The 27,352-nt window shown below is 40.4% G+C and overlaps 1 protein-coding gene and 1 long non-coding RNA gene across 4 annotated transcripts; one reads left to right on the top strand and one right to left on the bottom strand.

The window, feature by feature from the left end:
- WSB1 (WD repeat and SOCS box containing 1) lies at window positions 1-9,748 on the bottom strand. The gene is made up of 9 exons (XM_026070199.1): window positions 9,572-9,748; window positions 8,230-8,398; window positions 6,962-7,230; window positions 5,942-6,073; window positions 5,440-5,540; window positions 3,091-3,263; window positions 2,593-2,706; window positions 1,683-1,790; window positions 1-1,155 (listed from the first exon to the last, which is right to left on the bottom strand). The coding sequence occupies exons 1-9, from the start codon at window positions 9,609-9,611 to the stop codon at window positions 996-998; spliced, it is 1,266 nt and encodes a 421-aa protein (XP_025925984.1). The 5' UTR covers window positions 9,612-9,748; the 3' UTR covers window positions 1-995.
- On the top strand, window positions 9,001-25,938 carry LOC112968210. 3 transcript variants are annotated; one of them, XR_003254293.1, is made up of 4 exons: window positions 9,001-9,137; window positions 16,707-16,824; window positions 21,649-21,790; window positions 24,513-25,938. It is a non-coding gene; the product is annotated as an uncharacterized LOC112968210 (long non-coding RNA). The 3 variants fall into 3 exon arrangements; XR_003254292.1 differs by having other exon boundaries at window positions 23,443-25,938; XR_003254294.1 differs by lacking the exon at window positions 9,001-9,137 and adding an exon at window positions 10,312-10,493 and having other exon boundaries at window positions 23,443-25,938.
- Window positions 25,939-27,352: the final 1,414 nt, after the last annotated feature.

Here is a 27,352-nt window from a genome sequence, read left to right as displayed (position 1 = left end):
GACTTTTATACAAGTTTTTAATAAAAAAAATTCAACAAAAATATATATAATCAGGCATTTTATGCAATGCATACATTCTTTGTATCTGCAGGTACAGATAAATAACAGAAGGCAAAAACAAGTATTTTGCTTATCTTTGGCCAATAATCAATAATCACCCCCAAAGAGATTATAGGGTCAAAGAATAATAAACCAAGTCTGTAAACTTGTCTCTCTTTACAGACACAGTATCAGGCAACAATACAGTAGTTAGATTTTAGAAATGTAAGCAAATATTTCTTTAACACTGCCCAATACTGAAATTTAACCTTTTTGTTGATACAAAACTTAAGGCCCTTTTTCAGCTGACACACAGGCAACATTCTTGGATTTACATTAGATATAATCCATCCCTTACCTCAGCCTACTTCCCTTCACCATACATTGCTCTAAAAAGCTAAGCTGTACCTTTTCATGAAATAAACTAACATGAATTCGCATCTGTGTATCAGTTTCCTGAATCCCAATGTACATACATACAGAGCAGTTAAGCTTCCTTAAGTCAATATTTTTTCTAACTCAGTGTCCCAGAATAATAGCTATCCTTCCACTTTACAGCACAGATGCATCTGATGGCTCTACAAAAGCAATATATACATGATACACATTAAAAATCATAAAAGCAATTTTTAAAGGTACATTGATAACACATAGCAGCTTATGTCTATGTATGTACATGTTTTCACAGTTATATCTTAGAAAATTGAGAACATCAGGAATACTTCTACTGTGTTTTCTATAAATATTAAACTTGTCAGGCATTCTGACAAAATATTTAGGTTATCCATTTAAATAGCTCTTGAAAACCTGTAGAGTTTTAAGCTTAAAGGCTGTAAAGGTTGAGGATTCTTTAAAGTATTTAGCCAGTTTCAGCAGCTGGGCCACCTGCCAGTTTTGGGTGTTGTTGTGGGTTTTTTTGTTTGTTTGTTTGTTTTCTTCTCTCTCCTCCCTTGCATTTAAATCTGGTAACAAAGGAACTCCACCACTTTTGATGGGATAGGTAAGTTCTTGACTAGGCTGGTGGGCATCACTCTTCGAATTGCCATACGACACAGGTGTTGGAGACTGGAAACTTGTTTCGGAGTTGCCCAGAAATACACACTTCCATCCTGTGTCCTGCCCAAACAGAACAAAAAAACCACAGTTATTCCACCTGAGTGATCTCAATTTACTATAAATTCTCTCATACATTTGCTAGTTAGGGGGAATATGCTCTGAACTGCCTGTTGCTTAATTCTAGCTTATCCCAGACTAATTTACACTAGAAGCCAGTTCTTCTTTTAAGCTACAAGCAGCACAATAATAGCAACTTGTCAGAATCATTATGGTACCGATCATCTATGCAACAGCGATTTGGTGTACCACCTAAAGCAGAATAACTTCCTTTGATTATCTAATGGGTTCTTCCAATTCGTATGTTTGTGGGTCTGTATACTTATTTATTCTCAAAGATAAGGAGTTTATCACCTTCTAGATTTTACTGCTATTCCAAGAATGTTTAAACAAATAGTACCAGAGGTAAAACAAATTCAGAAGTATCAAGTTGCAAGTCACAATTAAGATTTTTACAACTTTTAGCCAACTTTTTCAAGGTTTGTATTGTAAATAAACATTTTAGGAAAAAAGTTTAAATGTATACTTGCCCTGCAGCTAGAACACTGCCATCAGTAGAAAAGGTACAGCAGAGCCCATTGTTCAAAGGTGCAACTTGTACAGGGTGATCTTCATCAATTCTCCAGAACCTCACCATTCTGAGAAGGGAAGAACTAAGTGGTAAGTTTTCAGAGTAGCCATTTAATTTTGCAAGTTATTGTACAGCATTAGAGGAAAAAGTGGTCTGAAGCAGAATTCAGGGAATTTAATAAACGCTTTAATATGCATACATGGCATTTCAAATTTGGCCTGAAATGCTGTAACTTCATTCTTAATATATACCTTGACCTGCACATCTTCAACAATTCTAATTCTGCCAATTAAAGTAAAAGTTTGCCTTCAACAGCAGGAAGCAATAATCTGAATTATAGATTTAGATAGCTGATCTTTTAGTAAGTGACACATAATAAGCAATCCTAGTAATGCTTGTTTTAATTAAAATAAATAAGTAAACCCTAAAACCTCCTTTAGATAGTTTAATACCCACATTGTCATCTTGAGAAACCATTCTTCACCTTCTACAATATGGTTCTTCAAAATAGGATTTGCAACATTAGCAGAAGTTAAATACCAGATCAGAGTAATTTTCCTTTTACTTTGGAATCTAAAGCTATATAAAGGACTTAACTGCATCATTAGCTCCATTTACATTTTTCACTGTTTACAAGCCCTATTTTTCTGTTTTCAGTTATTTGCTACACACAAGTTATTCAGATCAGCTACCCTGTACACAACTCTTTGCCTGTTCAGAATGAACGTTAGCACATACCGGATAACTCATCTACTTTTACCAAGCCCATCAGAAGTGATTTCTTGGGTGGGGGGATGGACTTAGTATTTAAAAGTTGATGTCATAGGGGAAGAATTAAAGTAGTCTAACAAATCTTTCCTCATACTTACTTATCATCAGCAAGACTTGCAATATGTAGTCCATCGTGACTAAAAGATACAGATCTGACCCATCGGTCATTTGCTCCTCCAGCAAATATTGGAGTAGGAGGGGGAAACAGATGCCTGGAGACAGACAGACACATAACAGTATAATGTTTAAGAACTGTGGAAGAGTTTCCTTTAGCCATGACCAGCAAAGGTGAGGAAGAAAAAATGGATTTACCGTTTAACTGTGTAATCAGAAGTGGAGGCTGAACTACAATATCTTTTGTAGTACTAAACACTTGAGCTTTATTGCAGATGCTTAAATTAGTACACTTGAAAATACTAGTGCTTTAAACTATTTGTCAGATAGAAGAAAAACTTCCACTGCTCTGCCACTTTGGTATTTCCATCAGCCACTACTGAAATTTTCCCCAAATCTAGTTATCGGTTAATTACATAAACACATTAATTAAGTAGTTATCCTCATTCCAGGAGAAAGAGTTTCCAGATTTGACTGCTTACCCAAATTCCATAAGAATAACTCCAATATGTGGATCCCAGACATAAACTCGAGTATCATAAGATGCAGTAGCCAGTAAAGCTCCATCAGGAGAAAACTCACAGGCTACGACATCATTGTGATGTCCTTCTAGTTTCCGTATCATGGAGTATTTATCCATATCCCAGAGAAAAACCTGCAATTAAAAAAGCTAATGTTATAGCTCTGCTCAGAGATACAATGACACATTTACATTTTTTTTAAAGTATAGCTGCTAGTCTTATTTAAGATAATATTAAAATCAGGCATTATGAATTACTACAATTAAGAAATATGCTCAGTGTCATACTCAGATTAAAATCAAGTTTTTAAAAAATAATTAAAGCAGACATGCAAGTTCTAACTCAAGTTTGTTAAATGTTATTAACAAAATAAGCCAAAATGTAAGATAAAGGCAACACAATTTAAGCATGTAGCTTACTGAAATTGGTGTATTACAAAACTATTTTATTAAAATATGCAGAAATAAATAGGGTTAAACGCTACAGYCCCCTCTTTTCAGTAACTACCAAAATTTTAAGAAATATACAGACAGAAAATGTAATGTTAACATATTGTTACTCCAGTGGCATCCCCTTTAAGATCACTTGTTTACAATTGGCTTGGATCACCAACGTCAGCCTAGGAAGAGAAACAGATACTGCAAGCAAAGAGAATTTTCACAGCCAAAAGTTATGTCTTTGGCAAAACAACAGGGAAGTATAACCACATTATTAGAAAGTATTTATGCATTTTAAATCAAGTCAACAATAAAAAAATCCATTAATATTAAAATTTACCCAGCTTATTGCATATTATAGAAATTGATAAAAGATAACAGTATTTTGGAATTTTACATGCAGTTGTACATTTTATGTAATGAAAATGAAGACTGCAGAATAATGTAATAGGAAAGAGCTATGTACTGCAGCATGATTTTACAGAAAATGCAAGTTTTCGGCATAAAATACTATGTCCCTAAAAGAGCTCATTAGGGTCCCTGATTTATCACCAACTCAGTTTTACTGCACAGATTAAATACTGACATCTTGGGTAAATATATATGTTTGACCAAAGCAAACAGAGCCTTAGTGCCTCTCATACTTCCTAGAACTGAACTATTTTATAATCAGTTATAAATATGTTGATCAACTTCACCAGGAAGACCCCAACATTCCATAAAACTGTAACTAAGTTTTAGGAGTCAGTGTGTTTCACTGCTGTGAAAATTAAAAAATAATAATAATAAAAGAAAGAAAGMAAGCAGAAAGTGGACATCAACCAGCACCTGCGTACGTACAGTACACCTTGCAGTCGAATGCAAGGTTACTTCATCCTATGGTAAAGTTCGCCCCCAGCCTGGTAGCCAGAGATGCCACTCTTTCTGCCCAGCTAACACCATTGTGCTCCTGTGTGAGTGGTGCCAGCTTAACCTCAATCACACCAATATTGCTGCCACCACCTGTGACAGGGAAAGCAAGAAGCTTATGGAAAACACAAAGCCTACAGATATCAATGTATACATCCACATCTGCTCTATTTAAAGAAAAAACAAAACCCAGACCTCAACTATTCTCTATCAAGTCTGCACTGATAACTTACTCTAATGTATAAAATGCATTTGAACAGTCATCCTTACAAAGTAGTATTCAATGTTCACATTGTGTTTTTACTCAGCACCACTAGACTTTGTTAAACTACAAAAAAAAAAAAACCAAAAAAACCCCTGTAACTAGACTGAATTTCCTATTCTACTATATACTGACTCTTCAGTGCCCAGAAAAGCAGCTTATTGTATATTTGCTTTACCTGCACTGCTTTCAGTTCTCTAGCAGGACATTAGAATACAGATGAAAACAAAACCAGTGTGCTGTTCTTCACTCTAGATCTTTAGACACAAGAGTGCCTTTTGTATTGGAGAACATGTAGAAACATTTTTTTCAGCAGGACATATCATGACTGGCTCAGACTTTGAAAAGTCCTTTTCAATGAGCAGGAAATAGAAAGGATAAAATCAATAGCAAAATAGTTTCATACATTAATCTAAGTATCTTTTAACACTGGAAGCTTTAGTCATCTTTGTTTTTATACTATATACATGTGCAGAACTACTTCTCAAGGAATGCTTAAAGTTTCTTCAACTAAAAGCAGTGCAAGTTCAATTCATAAATCAGTGTCTCTGCACCATGTGCTAGTTTTATTTCATGCACTTGTACATCATCATAAAACATTAGAAGTTCATGACACCGAGCACAAGCTTAATGTTACTTAGATTTAAAATGATTATGCACACAATTCAGTAGATTTAATGAACAAGAAACTCTGACACATACTGCTTTACTAGCTCCAACAGAACAGAAAATGGAAGAGTCTGGAGAGAATGCACAACCATATACCCAGTTCTGGTGTCCTCTTAATACTTTCATCATATTTCCTAAAAAGAAAGACATTTCCATAAGAATTGGTTAAAGATTCCTAATCCAGTATGAACATCTTTTCCAGTTAGTTTTTCCCTTATGAAATTGCATACTCTTTTCCAAATGACATCTTGCAGTGTTATTCTACACAAAAAAAAAGTTATCTGTCATGCAGCCTCCAAATCCTATGTCCCTATTCATAAAGGTCAGTTCATACACTCTTAACCCACTGCCAACCTGTACTTTTAGGGCACATATAGAGAAAGTATTTCAAGGGAACATATGGAGCAAGTGACTAATAAAAGGAAGTTAGTTTTGAAAGAAATGTAGAGCCAACTGAGTTTACAACAATTACTAGAGGAGTGTATGTTCATATTTCTCCTAGGTATTACAACAGATTAACTTCTTAAATGCTTACCATCATCTTTCAGGTCCCACACTCTCAGTGTTTTGTCTCTTGATGCAGACACTAAAATCAGGCTGCCATCTGGAGCAAAGGTTAAATCTCTAACAACTTCTGTATGGTCCATCAGGTTAAGGAGGAGTTTTCCTGTTACGTGAAAAAAATCACAGTTTAAAATAACGGCTTATAGAGGAGCCTTTTATTCCAATTAAATTCCTTACGGAAAAACTAAAGTCAAAAAGAAATCACAAGGAATTTTGAGCACAGGCAGAAGAATACAGAACTACAGCAAATATTCTTTGTAGAAATCCTTCACACAGTAAAATGCATGTGTATCTTTTTAGACTCTTCTGTGCTGAAGAGCAATTTCCTTTAAAGCTAGGAACTTTTTACACGAATTATATACTAGGATCAGATGCCTGACAAATGAGGCAAGACTTGTCTTTTGATACACATCTGCATGCTGAGCTTAATTTTTAAGATATAACAACAGATTACTCAGTAGTCATTTGTTTCACTTTTAAAAGCTGAAAAGTTTTCTCCCAAATGTGTTACTAGGTAACTTACAGGATTCCCTGGTTTCAGATTTGGTCCCTTATCACTTGAACAATATTTACCTTTAAAAAAATAAAAGGTCCTCATCAACATAAATTCTTCCTCATACTTAAGAACTGAAAGCAACTTCCCAGATGAAGTTTCCTTTATTTGAAAGTATCCTAAAACTACTATCCAGCAGAACATTTTGGAGTAAGCAACTGGTGTACCAGAAGTCAATCACATACTTAACCATTTTGCAGCAATAAGGCTTTATTATCCATCAATTTTAATCTCAAAAGTATGATCTGAGCTTGTTGCTTCCTCAAAGAGTATTTGAACACTTCTAGTTGCAGGAGTTCATGCTATTTTTAGATTACTTAACTTGCATTCAAGTTCAATTCCCAATTAAAATTCTGTAAGCAATTTATTCTGTGCGTTAATGATGTTACTACTGCATAAAGTGACACTGAAATGCAAACTTCCCCTTGCACACTCTACCTGTATATACATCCCATATCTTGATGCGCCCATTGTTCAAGCCTGTTGCAAGGAGAAGCTGGTCTTGCCCAAATTTGAAACGATGCCATTCTATATTCACACAGCGGCTCTGCTTTTCAGGCACTGAAGACCCAAAAGCAAGACTCCAGACTATATCACCACAGTCTATTATATGTTCACAAGGCTTATTTTTTTGACCGCTATCACTGTTCTGTCTCGAAAGTCTTGTACTGATTGAATTTGCCACATTCTTTGTGCCATGCAACAAGCTGTAAAACAAACAAAAAATAGCATAAAGAATATTTTTAATATAAAAATAAGTAGTGGTATATCATGTAACATTCAGAATACAATAGAACAAAAAGGTCTTTCTTAAGATGTAAAGAAATCGATGGGTTGGCATGAGATACATTTTGGAGGCCCTTAATGAAGCATTTTTACATTCAAATTATAAAAGCAGTTTTCTCACAACTGTCAGAAGAATTATTAACACCGGAACCTTTCTATATAATACAATGTTAAGCTTCTTTTAGGGAGCACTAACTTAACCTACTTTGAAAAACAACATTTTGGAAGCATTTATAGAGAAAATGAATTACAAAAAATTCTAAGACTTTCCTCTAAATGAGCAAGAGATTCCCTGAAATTCACCTACATGCATTAAAAACTGGGAAGATATACTGAAGCCAGCACAGGAAAACCAACTAAGCTACCACCACAAAGACAAAGAAAGTAGATTTGCTGTAAGGGTCAATGTAACTGTCTAGCTACAAAGATGCAACTGCGGGTTACTAGCCTCATTAAAATGTAATCTGCTAGTAAAAATAAGGTGTGCCTTTCGGAATTTAGCTGGTATTCTAAAAAGAATAGTAAGGAAACAGCTTTCCCTTTAAATAAATTCCTAGAAGTTAACACCAAATCGTTCTTTCTGATAAGAAACTATAAAGTCCCAATCTGCTTTAGTCTTTAAGTTTCCTTTTCATTCTAACTTCCTCTTATTTTAGAGCGCCTGAATTAATTAATGAATCACTCCTCCATAGCATTTGTGAGGTTACAATCCAGTTGTTTCCCTTGATGGCCATAGAATCCTCCAAGACAAGAAGAGGAGACAATAGCTCATACTTTAGGTTAAGGAATTACATAATGCTAGTTTTTCCCCAAACAGATCAAAGCCAAAAAAGCCCAAACATGAATTTTAATCTACTATCTCCTATTTTAAAATTTTTAAGTTTTTCAGATTAATTAAAAGCTGTATRGTTTTATCTTACAAGTTATTAAGGCACTGAGACCAGGGAACCAGCTTCACTATGCGATGCCCTTGTGACCAAGCGAAGTATGAGCCATCAGGAGCAAATGCAACAGTCCAGTTTTCACGTCCACACTTCTTGTCAAAAGGAGAAGTTGGGGCTAAGAGTTCTCCTACAGTACGTGACCGAGCTAAAAAGAAAACAAAGAGGAAATTCCATTAAAAAAAAATAAACTCGGCGTATTTTAGAATCTTACAAAGAAACTAGGCAGTATGTTACTTAAATATTTTGTTTTTATTTCATGTTACATTTTCAGTAAGGGGGGGGGGAAAGTGTTTTGTTGCCACTATATAACCAGTGAAAACAGCCTCAGCTGCAAAAGAGATTAAGTCACTAAAGAGAAACAGCATAGTGTTAAAATTTCCTTGCTGTCATTAAGTAATATCACATCTTGATGCCAGAAGCACAACTGAAATCAATTAAGAATTTACTGAGAACAGCTATTATTTAAATTATTCTAACTATAACTCTAGAGATAGCAGTGGAATTATGCTCCAGTTGCACCTCAAACTTCAGAGATCAGTGAATAAGCTGCCTAGCAGTGATTTTTTCCTTAACCTTGAAACACTTTAAGAAAAACGTGAATAGACTTACACGCTTTAGTATCCGGCCCCTCCCTCAGGAAAATAATTTAAGCAACAATCATAGGAAACAAGTTAGCCCTGCGTGAGCAGATTAGGCTGGTTTTCCCCCGCTTTATAACGCGGCTAGATAGGGAACGCTTCCCCTCCGCAGCCCGGGCTGGGCTGGGCTGGGGGGGGGGCGGGTGTAAGGAGACCTCACCGGGGCTTTTCACCAAGCCCATCTTCAGGGCGCGGACAGAGGCCGCAGGACGGCGCCGTGTATAGTCACTCCGGCGTGAATTCAGGGTAAACGTCGACTTATTTAAAGCGAGCTCCGGGCTGGGTCCCGCCGCCATGGCAGCCTGCGGCGGCTGCTCGCCCCCGCCCCGCTCCTCTCCGTTCCTCTCGGCGTGTACTTTAGCCCCGCAGCACGTGCGCGGTTTTGGGTTTGGGCAAAGGGGGGGGGGGTCCCTGCCTGTGACAGGCGCAGCGTTACATAAACGCCGCTCAACGAGACTTTACCCCTCGGCGGAAGGGAGCAGTCTGTGCCAAAAGAGCTTGTCTGAACTCCCTCCTTCCCTCACCCGCCGCCCGCGCAGCGGGAACGCCGCCGCCCGGCCTCCTTCCCCCCACCCCGATCGCGAGCAGCTTTAGTAATTAATTTCGCTCGGGGATTTAATTGTAATCGCCTCGGCGCCCSCCCCAGGCCCGAGCGCAGCCGCCCCGCGGCCGCCCCTCACCGATGAGCTTCTCGTTGACATCCAGGGGAAAGCTGGCCATCTACGGAGCCGCCCCTCGGACCAGACCGGCTCGGGCGCGGAGCGGAGCGAACGGGACCTGCGGCACGGCCGGGCGCAACGGAGCGAGAGCGACCGCCGCTCGCCGGAGACGCAGGGACTGGGACAAAATGGCCGCCGCGGCGCGGGGTGTAGCGCGGGGGCGGGGGGCAGGCGGCGGCCTCGCCCCGCGCCCGGGAGGCGGGAGGCGGCCGCGGTCCGCCCTCCACTCCGCTTCCCTCCCCTCCCTTCCCTTCCCTTCCCTTCCCTTCCCCTCCCCTCGCCTCGGCCCGGGCCCGGGCCCGGCCGGCCTCCCGGTGAGCGGGGTGCTGCGGAGAGCCGCCCCGCGGCCTGCTCGACGGGCGGCGCTCCCTGAGGCGCGGCCGCCCGCCGCCTTTCCGCGCCGCCCTCGGAAACAGAGCGGCAATTCCCGGCTTAAAATTAACTGCCGTGCTTTGTGGCCCCGCACGCGGTGCCCTTTCGGCCCCCTGCTTTAATTTCCGACCTTTTTCAGCCCTTGAAAGAGCCACGGCAGCTCGGGTGGCACACGGGGATTTTTCTTCCCTTTTCGGCAGCGACACCGACGCCCCTCGGGACGCCTTAACACCCTGTCCTGAGCTTTCCCTGTTAATCTAACTTCTGCTCCTCAGCGGTACTGTTAGTCTCATCCCGCRTCGCAGTCCCGGTGCTCGTCGCTTTGCCGCCCGCCGCAGCATCCTTCGGCTCGGCGTAGCCGGTTGTACCCGCGCGCTTGGCCTCTGCCTGCTGCGGAGGCTGGGCCCGTCCGCCCCGCAAAAAGCAATGCGCCGTCTGACAGCAGCCCGTCTCGTAAAAAAACCCTCCTGGACTTGCTTAAAATATAGCCTGGTCCTGTTCACGCTCTTAAGTAAAAACCGTGATGTAGCTGCGTTTGGGGGGGAGGGGTGGAACGGTACCTGGCAGTGCCGTCGCGTTAAGGTCTGCAGTCGTAGCCCGTTTTGGCAACGCCTTTCAGTCCCCTTTCATCCCCAAAAGATGAGTCACGTTTTAACTGTTTTAAGGAGCTAAATTTACTGTGTGTGGATCCCCCAAAACATGGGCGTTCACAATATAGAGTATAGAGTATCTTAGCGACTCTCCCAGTATTGCAGTCAGGAGGCTTTTCATAGCTGCTGCCATGGGGATGTAATGCGGTCGTGTTGATAAACTGCATAGTTCTCGGGTGGGATAAGGAATGTTCTTTTCTTGCTTAAATATCCAACAAGCGGCAGTTAACATTCCTGCCTCGGTGAGTTAGGCAGATACTGCCTCCGCTATCTGTTAGCTGGGTTGTGACATCCTCCGTGTCTGTTGATCTTGGGACTGCGAGGCAACACGTAAAACAAAACGTGCGTTTAAGCTTGTAGGACTGTTGCGGGATGGATGCGTGATGTGCACTTGGTTTTGTTTTTCCTAACCAGAGGCTAGAAAACTCTCAGGAGAGCTTCCTACTCTTCTGATGTATTTTTGTTTTACTGTATAGTTTAGTGGCTAAATCCAACAAGATCTGGTTTATGGTAAAGTTTTGAATTTTCTATTGAAGTTATTGGGGTTGTCCATAAACTACTCGGGGAGAAAGAGACCCTGAGGCTACCTCATTCACTGCATGATTTTGAAATAACATCTATATATTCTCCTTTCTCTTTCTCTTCCTTTTCCTCTTTTTTTCCTCCTTTCGCATATCTGAATTCTACCCTTGTTCTGACACTAGATGACTCCTTCCTTGTTCTCTCTTTGTACTTACAAAAAGCAGATAGCAGGATAATTAACCACAGATATTATGGAATAACTATGATTTTATTCCAAAGCAGTAGTTATACTGAAATAGCTGTAAGGATTAGCTATTCTGCAGTAGCAATATCCAGAAATTGCCCTTCTGTAAGCAAGGCCAATGAAGCATTATTAAAATCGTGGGGTAGGGCAATGTCAAAACAAGGAGCAGGAAGGAGGTTTGAATATCTGTGTGGTGGTCCAAGCACTACCATGACTCAGTTCACATGTTTATTAAATCTGGTTTGTATGATACTCTCTTAGCACCAAATTGTCACAGTACTTTCTAGCAGCAAGATCCTGTTCCTGCTCTATCAGTTCTCTCTTGGCTGCTGATAGGAAACCCTGAAACAGCTGTCTTCAACTAACCCCTCAACAGCTTCTTCTAACAAGGGAGATTTGTAGCCAGTGGATATTGTGAAATGCTGCTCTGGAGTTACTCATAAGTTGTGAATGTTTGAACCAGGCCATCCCATAGCTGAGGTGACTCACTGCGTAGGACTTCTCCTGCCAAGCTTCACATGCAGCCGGAATTGGGCTCTGTTCTGTTTGCTCACCTTGAGGGGCTGTTACATCCAGGACAAGAGAACAGACAAGTTGCACAGTTTTGTACTGTGTTACTGGCTTTCTTGATAGCTTTCTTAAAAGAAGCAAAGTATTTGGCAATTTATTATTTCTGTAAGTAATGCTTCGCTAGTTGGTCTTTCTTCCTCAGTGTGCTTTCTGCTCATTAATACAGTAGATCTGAGGGCCAGAAGAGATAATTAGATCTTTTAGTCTGGTCTTTGTGTAACACAGGGATATAATGTCGTCTAATTTAATGCATCTTCAAACAGTGAGGAATTTTAGGAGTTGCATTGTTGTTCAGCCTTTACAACACAGGAGTCCAAATGCCAGTCTTTGAACTTGCCAGCCCACATTCTGCGGGTTAAGGACACTGTGGCAAATTGTGGTATGTAAATTCCCAGGCTTTTGCAGGCTTATTAGAAATTGGCTTCACAGACTGTTCTAGAGACTTCACCAACCCCTTCTCCCTGCATGCCTTGCTGCAAGGGAAGTTGCCTCACGTCCGAAGGACGTGTAGAAGAGGAGGAAGGCTGGGTGCTGTCTGCAGGCTGCCAACTGCACCATTCTGGTCGGTAAACATATCTTTTTAAAAAGCACTCAAAACTTGAGGAGATAAAGAATCCACAGTTCCCTTCCTCGGAGCCTTGTCATGTTTATTTCCTTGTAAGYGAACCAAACTGGACTATTTTTCAGACAATTTTTGTGCTCTCTGGTGAGGCGTAGCTATGGAATCGAGGGTGGCACCAGGCTGCATACCCCACGCAGTCACATGTTGCGAGGGCCTGTAAAGACTGCGCAAACGACTCCAGGCTGATTTATGTGTTTTCCATTATCCTCCTCTGTGGACGCAGCTGCCAAGTCTGCACAGTGCTGTTCAGCTGGGAAGCTAATAAACTCATTGCCATCTTTCTACATCAAGACATTGCAGACTACAATAAGATTTCATAAATGAAAGAGGACTTTTTTTGTTGTCTGCCTGCTTTGAGAGTATTTTCTAAGAACCAGGTTACGTGGCTTTTCCCTAGGCTGTTAAAGCAGCAGGATTGGCTTATTTAACATTCTTGCATACTGATGTAGTGAATCTAGATACACACATTGCATTTGTGTTTCTGTCTTTGAATTTTTTAATTGATGTGCTATATGATTCTCTTAATCAGCCTTGCTGAATTCTTTTTGACTTATTCAGTTAGTTATTAGAACGAACTAGGCAAGCCATCTGAAGTCTGGGTGTATCGCGAATAGGGGACTGTGCTGCTTTCACAGAAATTGGTTTTGGTGCTGATTTTTCTTTGCATGCCTTTGTAATATTATCCAGAGTTGGTAAGATGAGCCTAGGTGTTTTCTTTATGCATTTCCTATATTCTAGCTACTTGCAAGACTCTCAGCAGAGAGACTTAGTGCGCTTGATTTCCATCGCTATGCCTTTCTGCTCGAAGGCTTCTACCACTGAAAGGCCATTCATTTGGGTTTTTGAATCCTACTTATGAACCTATAGATTATYATTAAATTTAGATCACAGTTTCTGGACAGCTCCTCCTTCAGTTTGCGCAAGCCATCCCAACAAGGTATTCTGTTCAGGGACCACTGAGGTTATCAGTTTCTGTTAGGCGTCACTGTTTGGGTTGTATAAACAGGAGTTAGATCAGCAACAGTAACTATGTCAAATATATAGCAATGTACTAGAAGAACACATGGGGCTTTTTCATTCGCACGCAAGCTGTGTCCCTCCTTTTTACCGTTTCCATTCTATCGAGTAMTCATGACAAATGATAGCTGAGGGAACGCTTAAGGCCAGTGACAGTAAGACCAAAGTAGCTGATCTGTGCAATAGTGCACGCGTCTTGGTGGTTTGGCTGTAATTAAAAAATATGCTATTTATGGTCTACACTGTTAATAATTCACAAGCTCCTGTTTGTTTTGAGTAGTCTCCCTGGAATTGAGAAAGTTCAGCATGAGTTTGTGGAGGCAAAAGAGAAGGTGAAAGGAAAGAGCAGAATGGAAGAAAGGGGGAGAGGACAAAGAGGATTGAAGAGAAAAAGAGATTGCTGTGAAGAGAACGGTGAAAAACAGAAAAGTTATGTGGTCAAAGAGAAGGGCTGTTAGTCCCAAAATAGAATAGCAGCCATTACTGCCAAAGTACACACTGGAAAACTCGGCACTGGCTGACAGGTGATCCTAGGAGCCCAGGAAAGCAGTGAAAGCTTGAACCTCTCCTACTGCCAGAGATAGAGACCAATAGATTTCAGTACAAACACTGTTAATTTTTTATACACACACACRTGTGTGTATATATATATAATATAAATAAAAAATATATATATATAAAATATCCTTTTCTGGTATTGTCCAATCATCCAGCCAGACCCAAGTCAACTTCTTCTCTTCTTTACTATTCTGTGGTTTATACATATGTAACAGACATTTAAATATTAAATAATTACAGAAATATAACTGTATTCACAATTTATTTTTGTTTATAACACACGGGAGTGTTTTAAGGGGAAGCCAGATGTAATGAAAGTTTAGATTCTGTAGGAACTAGAGAATCAATGAGTTGCTCTGTCCAAATTTCCTTGCTTACTGTCAAGCTCTAGTAAAATCAGAGGATAACATAGGAAAGTTATGAAATACCCAATTCATGGTTTGGAAGACCTTTGTCTGAATTGTGTGTTGTCCGAAATCTATTAATTTATTAACAACAAGAAAATTGTGCAAGATGTTTGTCTTCCTGAACTCTGACTTAAAACAAGCCTCTGCTCAGGGTCATCCTTCAAATGAAAGGATTATCAGCACCAACTAGAAGAGTTGGGCCTGGTCCCTACCATTAAGTAGGAGTTTAGGATCTCTGAACTGGATTTTGAAAAGCTACTAAAAAGCCTGAAAAGCTTTTAAACGAAAGTCACATGTAGTTTGGCTACAGACTCATCATTCTCCATTTTGGAGAACGGAGAACTCAGGCCTTGGTGGTAATCTTCCTAAAGAGGAAAAACTGTAAAGCAGGATGGATTATTGATCTGTGAGAGAATGTACTAAAGGTTTGACTCTAACAAAAAGATATTTAAAAAAGCACTGAGAGCTGTGTGCTCAATGCTCATTGAATTACTTTGGGAATTGGGTGAATAAATTCCTCAAACTCTTTTGAAAAACTTTAAGCCTAAATGGTAGATTAAAAGACTTCTCAAGCAGTGGTTAAGTAGCACTAAAGTACAGCAGAAAGTGAAGGTGGTCCAAGTGACCCCCCACCCCCCAAGTTAAAGGGTTAGAGAAACTTGTTCTACAAAAAACCCCATCCCATCCCATCGCCACCCCCAGTCCTGCAACAAACTGCTAAGAGCGTAAGGGGCCTTGTCTATGAAGCTATGTACTGCAAACATTTAAAAAAAAAATCTCTAAGCAGTCTTTGCCCCTCTCCATCTCTCGCTGCCACCCTTGTGTGTTCCTTCTAGTGAAATGCCACTGTGCGTGGCAGTTTCAGCTGTTATTTTATTTCATGTACGTGTTGTTATTTGCCTGGTGACTCCGAGTAATATTGGCACAGTTCAGCTGTTTATTATGGGACTTTTGGCCCTGAAGAGTTTGCAGTCTAAATAGACCAGACAGACAACGGCTGGGAGGGGGAACGGGGAGATGAGGCCACTTTCCCAGGGTCGTCATGGTGCAGCCAGGAGCGTAATCTCCTGCCTCTGCCGCAGGCACCTCCTGCCCTGGACGAGGCTGCCTCCCCTTGTTATAATTTGAGTTGTTGTTTCCCTGTCCCCTTTTCCCTCTTTTCTCTGTAGCTTATCCACCATTGCTTATTGTGAAAAACAGAATTTGTTTTCCATAGATGTTATAAACGGATGGGCGTCTGATACCTAAGGAGTTAATCTGTAAAGGCCTGCTGAAAGAGTATGTTGTGGAAAAGTTGCAGAGATAGAATATTAGAGATAAACTAGATTAATTTTTTTCTCTGCATTCTTTTGGTCTCTTAGGGATTTTATCATTTTTGGACCACATCTTTGTGGTATAATAAATAGAGCAGATGGCCTAATGCATGTGGTGAATTCAGYGTTTTCATGATGATTAGTTGCACAGGAATAAGAGAGACAGAGGTCTGGGCTTATTCTTTTTAGGCTCAAAAACATCCCTTCTTTGTAAGCTAGCCCTGGGTATTGTACCTTGTAAGGGAGCTGCTTTCAGATACATCTGTGCTAAATTTACCCACTGAAGTTACAAGAGCTGTTATCTCAGACGGCTGAAGGTCATGCTGAGAGTTTTGAGCTTGAACTGTCCTAAACAATGATAGTAGAAAAGGGTCCTTGGTAGTGCAGAGAAAGCAAGTCATCTTCACTGGAAAATCAGGTTGATTTAGAAATCTGAGCTCTCTTGGAGACTTCGTTTTGGCTTACCTCTCCTCTGATGAAACATAACAGAAACCAGTGCGGCTTCCAGCCCAGCCTGTGTAATTCTTTGTGTGCCATTCGCTTCCAGAGCCCTGCAAGGTCTGTCTCGGTCTGTGATGCTTCCCCTCAGATGTATACATTATTTACTTTCTTCTAGCCTGTTCCTGCTCATCTCTGTATCTTATCTGAACTGAAGGTTAACTGAAAGCTTCACACTGGGATTATTCACTAAAAGAACTTGTACCTGCCTTAATGCCGCTTTAGACCAGCCTTTCTCATTTCGAAACACTAGTCAGTTAAGCAAGCAGTCTATATTTTTATTCTTGTGTCCTCATTTCCATCCCCCTTTCTTTATCATGCAGGAGACCTCTCAGGACGTGAAAGCAACATTGTCAGAATGTGTGAAGAGACTCAAACCTGTTTGCTGAAAGCAGTTCATAAAGGGACGTTGCCAAGGTCCATCCTGGAGGAGTCAGAGAGGTACCAGAAATAAATGGAAAAACTTCCTGACAGTGGAGTGCACTGTTACAATAAACAGAGTAACTGACAGTCTGATTATCAGAGGCAAGAGAATTGGTCAGTTGTGGAACAGTGTCTATTCCTTTCTGKTTTGTTTACAAAAACAAATATCATGGTAAATGGGAGTAAGAGCCAGGAATTTTTTTTTTTTTGACCTTCTGAGTACCTAAAATAGGAGAAGACATTAAAATTTGTCTTCCGGGAGGGCAATTAAGGTACTCTTTTCTAAAGTGTTTTGACAACCTGAGTGGGGATATATGAAAGGACAAAATTTTACCATGTAAACGATAAAGAATAACTGTAGTTCTAGTGCAGTATGTGTGAGATATATTAAGAAACAGGACTTCTCTGTTAGCAGTATATTGCATATTTTAATTAACTGAAAATGTTTTTGAGAGGTGAAATAATGTGAAGTAGAGTAGTAGTTCCTCCTTCCACTGACTGCTGGTAGACTGAGGCCCAAGAATCATATTGAACAGAAAAAGTGCTGTCAACTCAGTGTGCATATGCTGTGAATGAGCAAGAAATTTTAATGTTGACAGTGGTCTTTTGGTCCAAGAAGTTGTACTGATGAGTTAGAAGACATGGTATTAAGCTGCAGGTCAGAGGGCTTGTATTATTTTCCTAGATATGTTGTATGAGTAGGGCAAGTTACTCAATTTTCTTATGGCTGTTTATAATATAAACTCTTTGAGACAGAAATTCTCTCTCTCTACATGATTTTGCAGAATGGGACCTTCTCCAGCCGGAATCTGAGCCTGCCATTATAGTAAAAATGAGAATAGATTGAAGGCTCAATTGAATGGCAAGTTATAATCTCTATTTATTGATGGTATTTGAGCATCCTAAAGGGTGACTCTATCTGATAAGACAGACTACACAGCTCAGGAACAATTCCAGCAATGCAGAAATTAGGCCAACCTTGAGTTCACTATATCCCCACCCTAATATATGACAGCATAATCTCAAATATTACTAACATCTATTACACAGCTGTTTCACTCCCTTTTGTTTAAAACCTTTCCACAACACACTAGTTCTGTGTGCTCCTCTTCAGCCCGTGTTTTCTCTGAACTCAGCTGCCATTAACTTCAATGAGTTTGAAGGCATTCGGACTCCTTGCAGGAAGAGCATAATGCCTGGCAGGCTCAGGCACTCAGTCCACAATGTTTCCATGTGATTTGAAATGACAGTCTTTTCCACTCTACAGTGAAAAATGTTACTGAGCTGTTTTATATTCCTTTGGTTTAAATTCCCTTGCGCTGCGCTGTAATTATAGCTGATTATTTACAGTGGTGCAAGATGCCAAGTCTCTCATTAGAACCGGGGCTATAAACTTTGCTTTGATTGATTTCATTAAAGCTAGAGAGGATACTAGGTCTTGTGGCCAAAGCATGGGACCTAGAGTCAGAAGAGCTATCTTCTCCTCCTAACTTTTCTGCGGGCTTTCTAGGTGAATTTGGACAAGCCTTAAAACAAACTTAAATAAAACCCGCTCAATTCTGGAATAGTTACATTGTGCTTTGAGAGAATGAGATGCTATGTCTTAGGATAATTACAAAATATTGTAATTGAATACTGAATTATTTTGTGGGTCAGTTTCTTTTCTACCCTGTAGACTTAGAAGCCTCCTACATCTAAGCAAAATGTAGCTTGAGAGAATAGTATAAATTAAGACATGAGGTGTTAAGCCAGAGAAACTCAGGCCTGGTGACATATGGGTAATATGCAGGGTGGGGGGACAGGGACAGTCCTTTTTGGCAATCATAATATGCAATTTAACTGCGTGCAGAAACAGTCCTCAGCCCAAATTCCTGCCAACCCTTGATAGGGTTCGAACAGAGATCCAGTCCTGGTCTGCTTCCTGCTGAATATATAAAAAAGATGTTCAAAGTTTCAGGATACATCTTTTCTGCCATCTCCTCCTTCCCCAAAGCAGCACAGGCAGGCAGCCCAGAAGCTGTTTGAGAGCTGATGCCTCTTGGCCCCCTTCCCTTTGCCAGCACAGCTGCAGCCTGCAGGCAGACATGGCTTTGCTCTTGTTTGGCTGCTGAGAGCTGTGCTTCAGTGCTCTCCGTTTGTTTGTTTGTTTTGCAAACCTGCTCCCCTTCCTTCACAAAGATGCCAGATTCCTAATTTGTCTTTCATCTTCAGAGAGCCAAGGTCTGACTAGTTGTGCTGATCAAACAACACTCAGCACTGCAGTGCTGTCAAATGAGACAGAGCCACCTTGTGAGAACATTTATTTCGCTTTGATATAGAGGTGGATGATCTGACCAGCTGATGTTTCGGTCTGCAAAAAGCCCTGTCTGCCAGATCTAAAATAGCCTTTGTTGAACTGCTTATTCTTCTGTCCAGCTTTTCATTCCCTGCTCCTGATAAGTACTGCACAGTTAAATATTCCAGCCAGAGCCTGTTTAGGAGGAAAAGCTGGGGCTGATGGCCATAGGGCAGGCAGGCAAGGCAGGGTGATGAGGAACCAGAACCTGGCTCTGGGAGTTCGGGAGGTTCCTGCTTCAGAGCTTGCTTAAACTTGGTGCAGAGTCGCAGAGCTTGCAGTTTTCTGAGGCAGAGGTGGTCTCTTCCCAGCTCCTCAGCAGCTTATACTGTCCTGAAAGAAAAGGGCCTGGGAGTATTGAATACACATGCAAGCCAGCAGAGCTGAATGCCTGCTCAGGTGGTAGCAGACTGCACCCTATAGAGCAAGAGCGCTGCCTCTGCAGATGCAAAGGGGACTTGTATTCCCTTCTGCTGATGAGACCATGCATTAGCCCAAAACAGGGCTACGACTGGAAAGTTGATGCGAGACCAGAGTCACGTAACAACTCAAAATAAGGGCTGTGACTTGCCTGACACTGARTGTAACAGATCAACACGATAGCAGGGAATATTCAGAATCTTTTCAGTCCCATACACTTTTGTGTAAATATGAAATAGCCTCTTGGGTTTTTCTTTTTGTTTGTTTTTGGTAATATCTGACCTGGTACACCGCAGCAGAAACCAACAGTAGCTTCTCTGACGTCAGTAGTGTTACTTTTAGCTGGTACTACTGATGCTGGACTGTGGTTCAGGGTCAGTGTGCCCTGTGATGATTTAGTGAATCAGAACAAACAATCTGGCATTCTGAAAATTGTGTTGTTAATTATTCAGTACCATCACRACTTGTCACTGTCTTAATCCACCAATATTCTTGAACATCAGACAACTTCTGTGGGGCACTGTAATGATTCCCTTCCGTTTTACAGGCCCTCCCAGCTGATGGCATCAGAATCCTATCAGTTACACAGATTTCACAAACCTCTGACTCAGTAGAGCTGTGAGGCAAATCCCTCTGTGCCCTAAATATGGGCATTTTTTGCATCAGATACTAACTAGGACACTATATGTCTAAATGTAAAATACCTTAAAACACATACTGCTCTCTGGGTTCYTTTACAAAGAACTAAGAATAAAATCCTGGTCTCCCTAGTACTGGAAGGGGACATGCTCCAGAAAAGGGTGTTTTCCATTACAGGCATAGATGAGCATCTATCATTAATACTCTCTACCACACAAAAAAGTACAAATCCAGAAAAAAAAAAATCTGTATTTCTGTTGCCATACAGAGATGTGTAGATCTGGGTAATCAGAGTTAACATCCACACAAAATATGGTGATTTATGCCAACCTAGGATATAGTCAGTAATAAACGGCTGAACGTGTTTAGAGTAAGAAGAATATTTTTTGCTTTTTGTGCAGTTTTGCATTTTGGCATTGGACTAGAAACATTTCCCCCTGCAAATAGAGGGAAAAACAATTGTATGGAGGGTGTTCTTATCAAGTTCAATTTATAGAAGAGCGAGTATGAAATTAATTACAGAAATGAAAGGGATAGAAAAAGACAGGAGAAAGTACATTATATGAAATACCTACATTCTCTAAAGCAGATCAATAAAATGAAGAACAGAAAAAGTCAGCATATTGGGGAATTACAGACTGGAAGGGATGTGTCTGACAGCTTCTGGCTGGAAACAGAGTAGGCTGCATTCCTGCTGTGGCAAAGTTGGGAAAGAACAGGATGCCTGTAGATAAAGAGCGTTTGCTTGCAGATCTGAGATGGGCCTGAGCTCATCTGGAACTGAGCTTGAAAATACTTGGATGGTTTACATCCAGGCTTGTTACTACAGGGAACATGGGCAGAGGGTTACAGAAAAGGAGAATTTGAGAGAAATGGAGATTCTTTGAAGCTGCAGGATGGACAAGATAATTTCTTAACATCTCTTCTAGCCCCCATTTTTGATAGTTTGTTAAAAATATTGGAAAGTAGTAAGTAAGAGTGCGCTGTAGCCTTTTATGTTATACTGAGAATGTGCATGTTTGCCTAGTATATATACACTGAGAGGTGTAAAAAGGTTTTAAAATAAATTAAAGCAAATGAAAACAATGCCCTATGACCAAATTTCTTTCTTAGGCAACATGTATTCTTTGCATTGCTTTTAGGAAATTCCCACTGACACATTTGCACATCAAAGGGCAGAATTTCTCCAGGCAAGCAGATTCCCCTAAAGAGCTTATAATCTTGAATCAAAACATGACAGAGAAAACAGAAGGAAAGACAAGTTAGGGGAACAGGAGTTGGACAAGGTTAGACAAATAAGATTTTGTATAAAAGCTGGCAATGATTTGGGGGAGTTTATTATCAGACATGAACCTGATATCTTAGTGCAACTTTTTTTGCAGAAGGTTGTTGCTCACTTTCACAGTTGCAAGAACGTCCATCAGTGTAATCTGTTTGTGTCTTTGCAGTCTGAAGAGGGAAGCAGTGAGAAAAGGTGCACTGAAGAACAAAGAATCAGGGTAACGTTTGAAAGCTGAAGAAAAATGAAGGAAGGAGACATAAATGGCAAAGATTCCAGGCAAAGGAGCAAAGGTCCATTAATAACCAGAGGTAAAAACAGTGTTTAGAAAGTGTTTAGAAAAAGGTTAACTGAGCTACTTTCTTATCATAAGTTTTATTCTTTCTTACAAACATTGTATTCTGCAGGCCACCTATAGAGCTTTTTGCCTAGAAAATGTCAGTAGCTGGTAATACCACTTCTACAGACACATGCTAATATAATTTTAGGAAAAGCTAGCCATATTGAGCCTTTCAGTAATGTTGTCATCTTTAGTTCTGGCTCCCCCATCAGATCTCTGCTTTATCCAAATTTCTATAATGTGGCACTTGAGCAGTGTCCAGATTTCTGCCTGTCATTTGACAGCTTAGCTAGATCTGTGTAAATCTTAGTGCTAGTCTACAGACAGTTTTCTATGGTTGTAAGTAAAACAGTCTGGGAAGTAGACATAATTATAACAATACAGACTCCTAGTGCAAATAGAGCTATAATCATATAAAAGTACCTTATGTCAGTACAGCTCATTCCTCTGAATTAAAGGAATAAACTCTACTAAGACAGGCACGTTTATGCTGTTTAACTGTTACACACTAAAGGTTTTGTTTCATTATATCAATTTCTGAACAGATGTGGATACAGAGGCAACAAAACCGTGATTGTTGTAATTTACTTCCTGCATTACTTTTTTTCTCCACTGAAATGTCATATCTGGTTCTGTGATCAACCAGATGGGGTCACTTCAATCAGTCTGACTGCTTTTAAGGAAAGGATCTGCTCTCTGCATTAACGTAATTACATGTTATTTGTGAGAGTCCTTCCATCTCTTACTTCCTGAAGGTCTGGCACAGAGATGCAGTTTTGTAATTTGAGTACTAAAGGGTGGCTGGATGTAATTATGTGCCCCGCTATTCCGGCAACCTATGTAAAATGAAAAGTAAAAGCTCAGTTTTGCCATTAGTACTTAATAGGTAGCTGGTGCAAGCAGTATAGTGGGCAGTATGTATACAGGTCTAACTTCAAATTTGACTAGTATCTGTCAAGCTTGACTAGTACCTGTCAACTTATACTGTGTATAAATGTTTCTCAAAAGGGACTGAAGAGATTTCTAGCTGTTACATTCATTATATCTCTCCTGAATTCACAAGTTATACAGATAAGGTATAAATAAGTCTTGACAATAGCAATAGGCTCCCCACTAAAGCAAAGTAGGATTTGGGGGGAGCACCATTTACCTTTTTGCTAGACATCATTTTGATGACCATAAACAGGGAGAATGAGTTTTACATGCTCAGAACTACAGATGGACTTGTTGGCTGCAGAAAGAACGTAATTATGGCTGAACATCCTGTCTCACAGCAGCTGTATGCTGCCTCTGCCATTTTGTGAATGGGCTGTTCACTAGAATTTTGAACTGGAAAAGACTGTTGTTAAATAAAGACACAGGAAAGAGGAAGTATTCTTGCAAGACCTGAACTTTAAGCCCATATTCAGACACAAACAGGAGGTACATACATGTTCTAATTCAGTAACATATTGTAAGTTAAAAATATGCTTTAAATGTGCTATAAATTCTGCTCTTTGGTCAGGCATCCTATGCTATAATAGTAATAACTCTTTGTACTCCCACAAACAGGAAATAATTACATTAAAGATTTAAGGCTCCCCTTGGCTTTGACTACTGGTTGTTATTATCATTGTTTTATAGATGAATACAGCAATTTAGACTGAAGATCAAGGATTTACCAGATTTTGTAACTACCAAATTTTGTATGGGATAGTCTCTGGAAGAGTTAAAACAATATTCCAGGGCCCTGGTCCAACACTTCAAATTAAGAACTGTCCTTTTATCCCTACTGAGGCTAACAGTAGGAAGTTCACACGCAGAGTGCTACATTTTATTGGTACTGGATATTTTGAGTAGATCTCCCGAGCTGGTGCTAAGTAACTAGTCAAACTCATTGGCACTTATCACCTGCTAAATGAAAAAAGAAAAGTTATATAATGCCATGGAATATTAAAGGATAGATTGTGATTTGTTACTAAAGCAATTAGATTTCGCTACAGTTCCACAGAATTYGTTAATCACTTGTCTTTTGTTGGGTACAGGCCATTTGGCTATGATCAGCATTTTGGTTCAAAGCTATTAATGGCACTCATTAATCATGGCTCTTATGCATGTCAGGAAAGCTTCTAACGACAAAGGTGTTTATATTTTTTACTTCTGGCCAAAATCCTTGTGTAGGGCATGCTACTGTAGGAGAGAACACTTGCTGTGAAACTCTCTCACAGAACTAGTAAACATCAGCAACATGCCTGCAAAAAAGCCCTCCATAGGGCCATCTGTAAGCATCAGCAATGTATATAGCTGACCAGGGCAACGCAGATGGGAAAAGGACTGCGGCTTCTCTGTCGTCTTTGTTAATGTCAAAGCTTCTGAAATCCAGGTTGACTCCTAGTCCTGCTGCTGGATGGGGACAGGGAGGATGCGGCAGCAGCTCTTCTGGGTGGTGGCCCCTCTGGGCAGTAGCAATCATCTCTCCAGGTCTTTCCCTTCTCAGCCTTAACCTTTTCGCCTATAGCATGTGCACTTGCTTAGTCAGACAAACCCTATGCGAAGTGACATGTGCAATGTCACTCAAGAAACAGCAAAGCATCAGCTCCATCCAACTGGAGAACCAGTCCAGTGTTTTAATCACAAGGTTGTCCTTCCTCTCCTCTGATGTAAATATTACGGGGAAATTTTGAAGAAAATGAACGAGTCCTCCAATCTTACAGATGTCCAGAATACCAGCCCCTGCAAGAGGAGAGGACTCCCTCACTGTGCTGCAGCTTTACCAGAAGGAGAAACCAGTTTTCTTTCAGCTGAGCAGTGTTTGGTCTGCAGCTCATATGACAGAATCAGTGTATAATGTTATGTCATAGCATCATGTGATAGCGCCTGCTCGTGCACTGATGCAACAGCATGTGGTAGAAACATCCTGTGTCACCACACTCAGTTTGCAACGCGATTAGAAAGCTGATAGCCGTGGTTGTAGGCATACTCAAAACAGCTTCAAGCCAGGGCACTTGGATACCAGTGGCAATGAAACAGTATCACCGCTCAGGAAGAAAGCATGTGCTGAAGCCTTTGCAGCGAGCTCCAGTTTGCCTGACACATTCTTGTGCCACTTGCCCTGGTTATGTAATACTGAAAACATCTAATGGTTTATGATTACTATTGCAATGCATGTTACAGCCTTCCTGCAATTACACCCTCAATTACAATGAAGATGTATGAGCCAACAGAGAGCCCTCTCTTTTGCAGGATATAGCATAGACCTATAAAAACTGGAGCTATTGCATGAATTCAGACTAAGGGTCTCTGTCTCTTCTGGCCTGTCATCAATGAAAGGGAGGAAGGAAGGAAGAAATAAGGAAGGAAATGGGATTCAGAAAGGAAACTTGCAGTCCTGGAATCTTTCCATGATTTTTTTTTTTTCCTGAGGAATTAAAATTGCTGCTCAAACAGCGAAAGTTATTCATTGTGAAGAATCCTTGAAGGTACTCAGTGCTCTTGCACTGGCTTTTCTGAAAATTCCTTCCAATTCAAGAATCGCTTCTTGATCTGCCATTTTGCTGCATCCTATCACCCTATCACGACAACATCTTTGCATTACTTTGTAAGATGTTGACTCCAAAAAAATCTGGGGTTGCAAAGTAATATGATAATATGAGGATAGATCTTGATGGCGTAGTACCTCCTCTCATACAGCAATAAATAGAAAATGGGTAAAGCTACTTTTTGATGCTATATTGTCCAAATTAGAAGTGATTAAACTCTACTAATTAGTGTTTATCCTCACTTATACTGCTAAGTTTCAAGCCTACATTCTTCTAGAGACACTTAAGCTGTTCTCTGAGGATCCGATGAAGAGACAGCCTTTTCTAACAGGAAAGGCATTGAACTGGGAGTCAGGAGACTAACGTTGTACTAATGGCTACTTTACTGACTTGCTGTATGAGGAATGAATTAGTCATTTCAACTTTCGGTGCTTCTGTTTGCCCTTTCATCTTTTGCCTCTTTTAAGGTTTCAAGGGGAAGGATTTCTTTTTAATCTGCATTTGTACTGCACCTAGCATCAAGGGATCCTGATGTCAGCGGGACTGCCCATAAGCTACTGCAATGCAAACACATTGTACAATAAAGAGCTGTGTTGCACAACTTTGTTGTAAGTGTGATAAACTGCCACGTGGAAGCTGGGGAGACAGAAGCTTACTTATGCCCAATTTATGTCTGTGAATCTTCTAATGTTTAAACTGCAATTGGAATCTTTTCAATGCTAATGTGATAAAGCCCTCTACTCCACAAAACAGCTCAATCAATACCCTTTTGGTCTATATCTGAAGCTTGTACTGGCATGATTATGTCAGGAAGGGGTGTAAATTTTTCTTTTTTTACTTAAATCTGTGTGCCARTGAAAGCTCTGATAAAGATAAAGCTGTACTGCTGTAAAAGTGCACAGGACTGTGTAATATTTTTGCTTTCCAGAATAGGAATAAATTTTTATACCAGTATAACTATTTCTGTACATGGGAGGAGAAGATGAATTGTCCACTTTAATTCTGCCGTCTTAATACAGCAAAGTATTTTAAGAGTAATTCCATTACAGAATTGACAGGGAGGAAGCTCATGGGTGTAACAGAAGAAGGCATTTGAGACTTCGTCTTCTTTCCTTTCTGACTGAGCAAGGAAATATTTTTCCCTCTTGCCTTCTCTCTCCTTTCTTCTGGAGCTGGCTTTTCCTGTCATACTACATACTCTAGAAAGAGTTTGGCATTTTTCTCTGCCCTTTGCAGCTCTGGAATGTTTTCTTCCTATTTCTCAATCTCTGTTGTAATTGCAAGCCAGGCAGAGGTGGTGTCTTTGTTTCACTGTTGCTTTTAAGTCACATGATGGTATTCAGGAAATTTGTGGACCTGCAGTACTGCACGATTACTCTCTCAAAAAAATACAACAAAAAAAGTATATTTGCAAATTAGATTAATAAGTGCCCTGCCTCTTAAAGGGTCAGGTCCAGGTTTAAGGCAACAGTAGCTACTGGTGGCCAGCAGTTTGATTCTCCTATACTCACATTGTCCACGTGGCCAAATAATTAAAACCAAAAAAAAAGGACTGACCTCTGTTTGAATACTGGCTAAGAGTATACCAGGAAAATGCAAGTGTAAACAGTGTTCATAAGAGCACCGTGGCTTTAAGGTCTTTCACAGTGCCAAGTGTGCTGTTGCTTTAAGATTTAAGAATAATTAGATGCCCAGTGTTCTCAGAAGCAGGAAACAGCCCTCACCGCGTCCAATAGATCCTTTCTACTATCTTTTTTTCTTAGTGGCTTTATCTGTACAAAAGAAAAGATGGTGGAAGGTGATACCATAGGCCTGCACTTTGTTCCCTTGAGTCTGCTAAAGTAGGTTTAAAGGACTTTACCAATAGACAACAGATAGGTAATTTATTATTATTTTAGACTGAGGTCTTGCCTTTGTTCCCAATCAGGTCACAATTTGCCATTGATAAAAGCATTGCACAAACAGTGACAAATACAGCAATGTCTTCAAAGCAGTAGCAAAAAYAGAATCGCTGG

Source organism: Apteryx rowi, unplaced genomic scaffold, assembly GCF_003343035.1.
Source record: "Apteryx rowi isolate R43461 unplaced genomic scaffold, aptRow1 scaffold_307, whole genome shotgun sequence".
NCBI lineage: Eukaryota > Metazoa > Chordata > Aves > Apterygiformes > Apterygidae > Apteryx > Apteryx rowi.
Note: the sequence above shows the minus strand (reverse complement) of the source record. Positions and strands in the feature narration are given on the sequence as shown.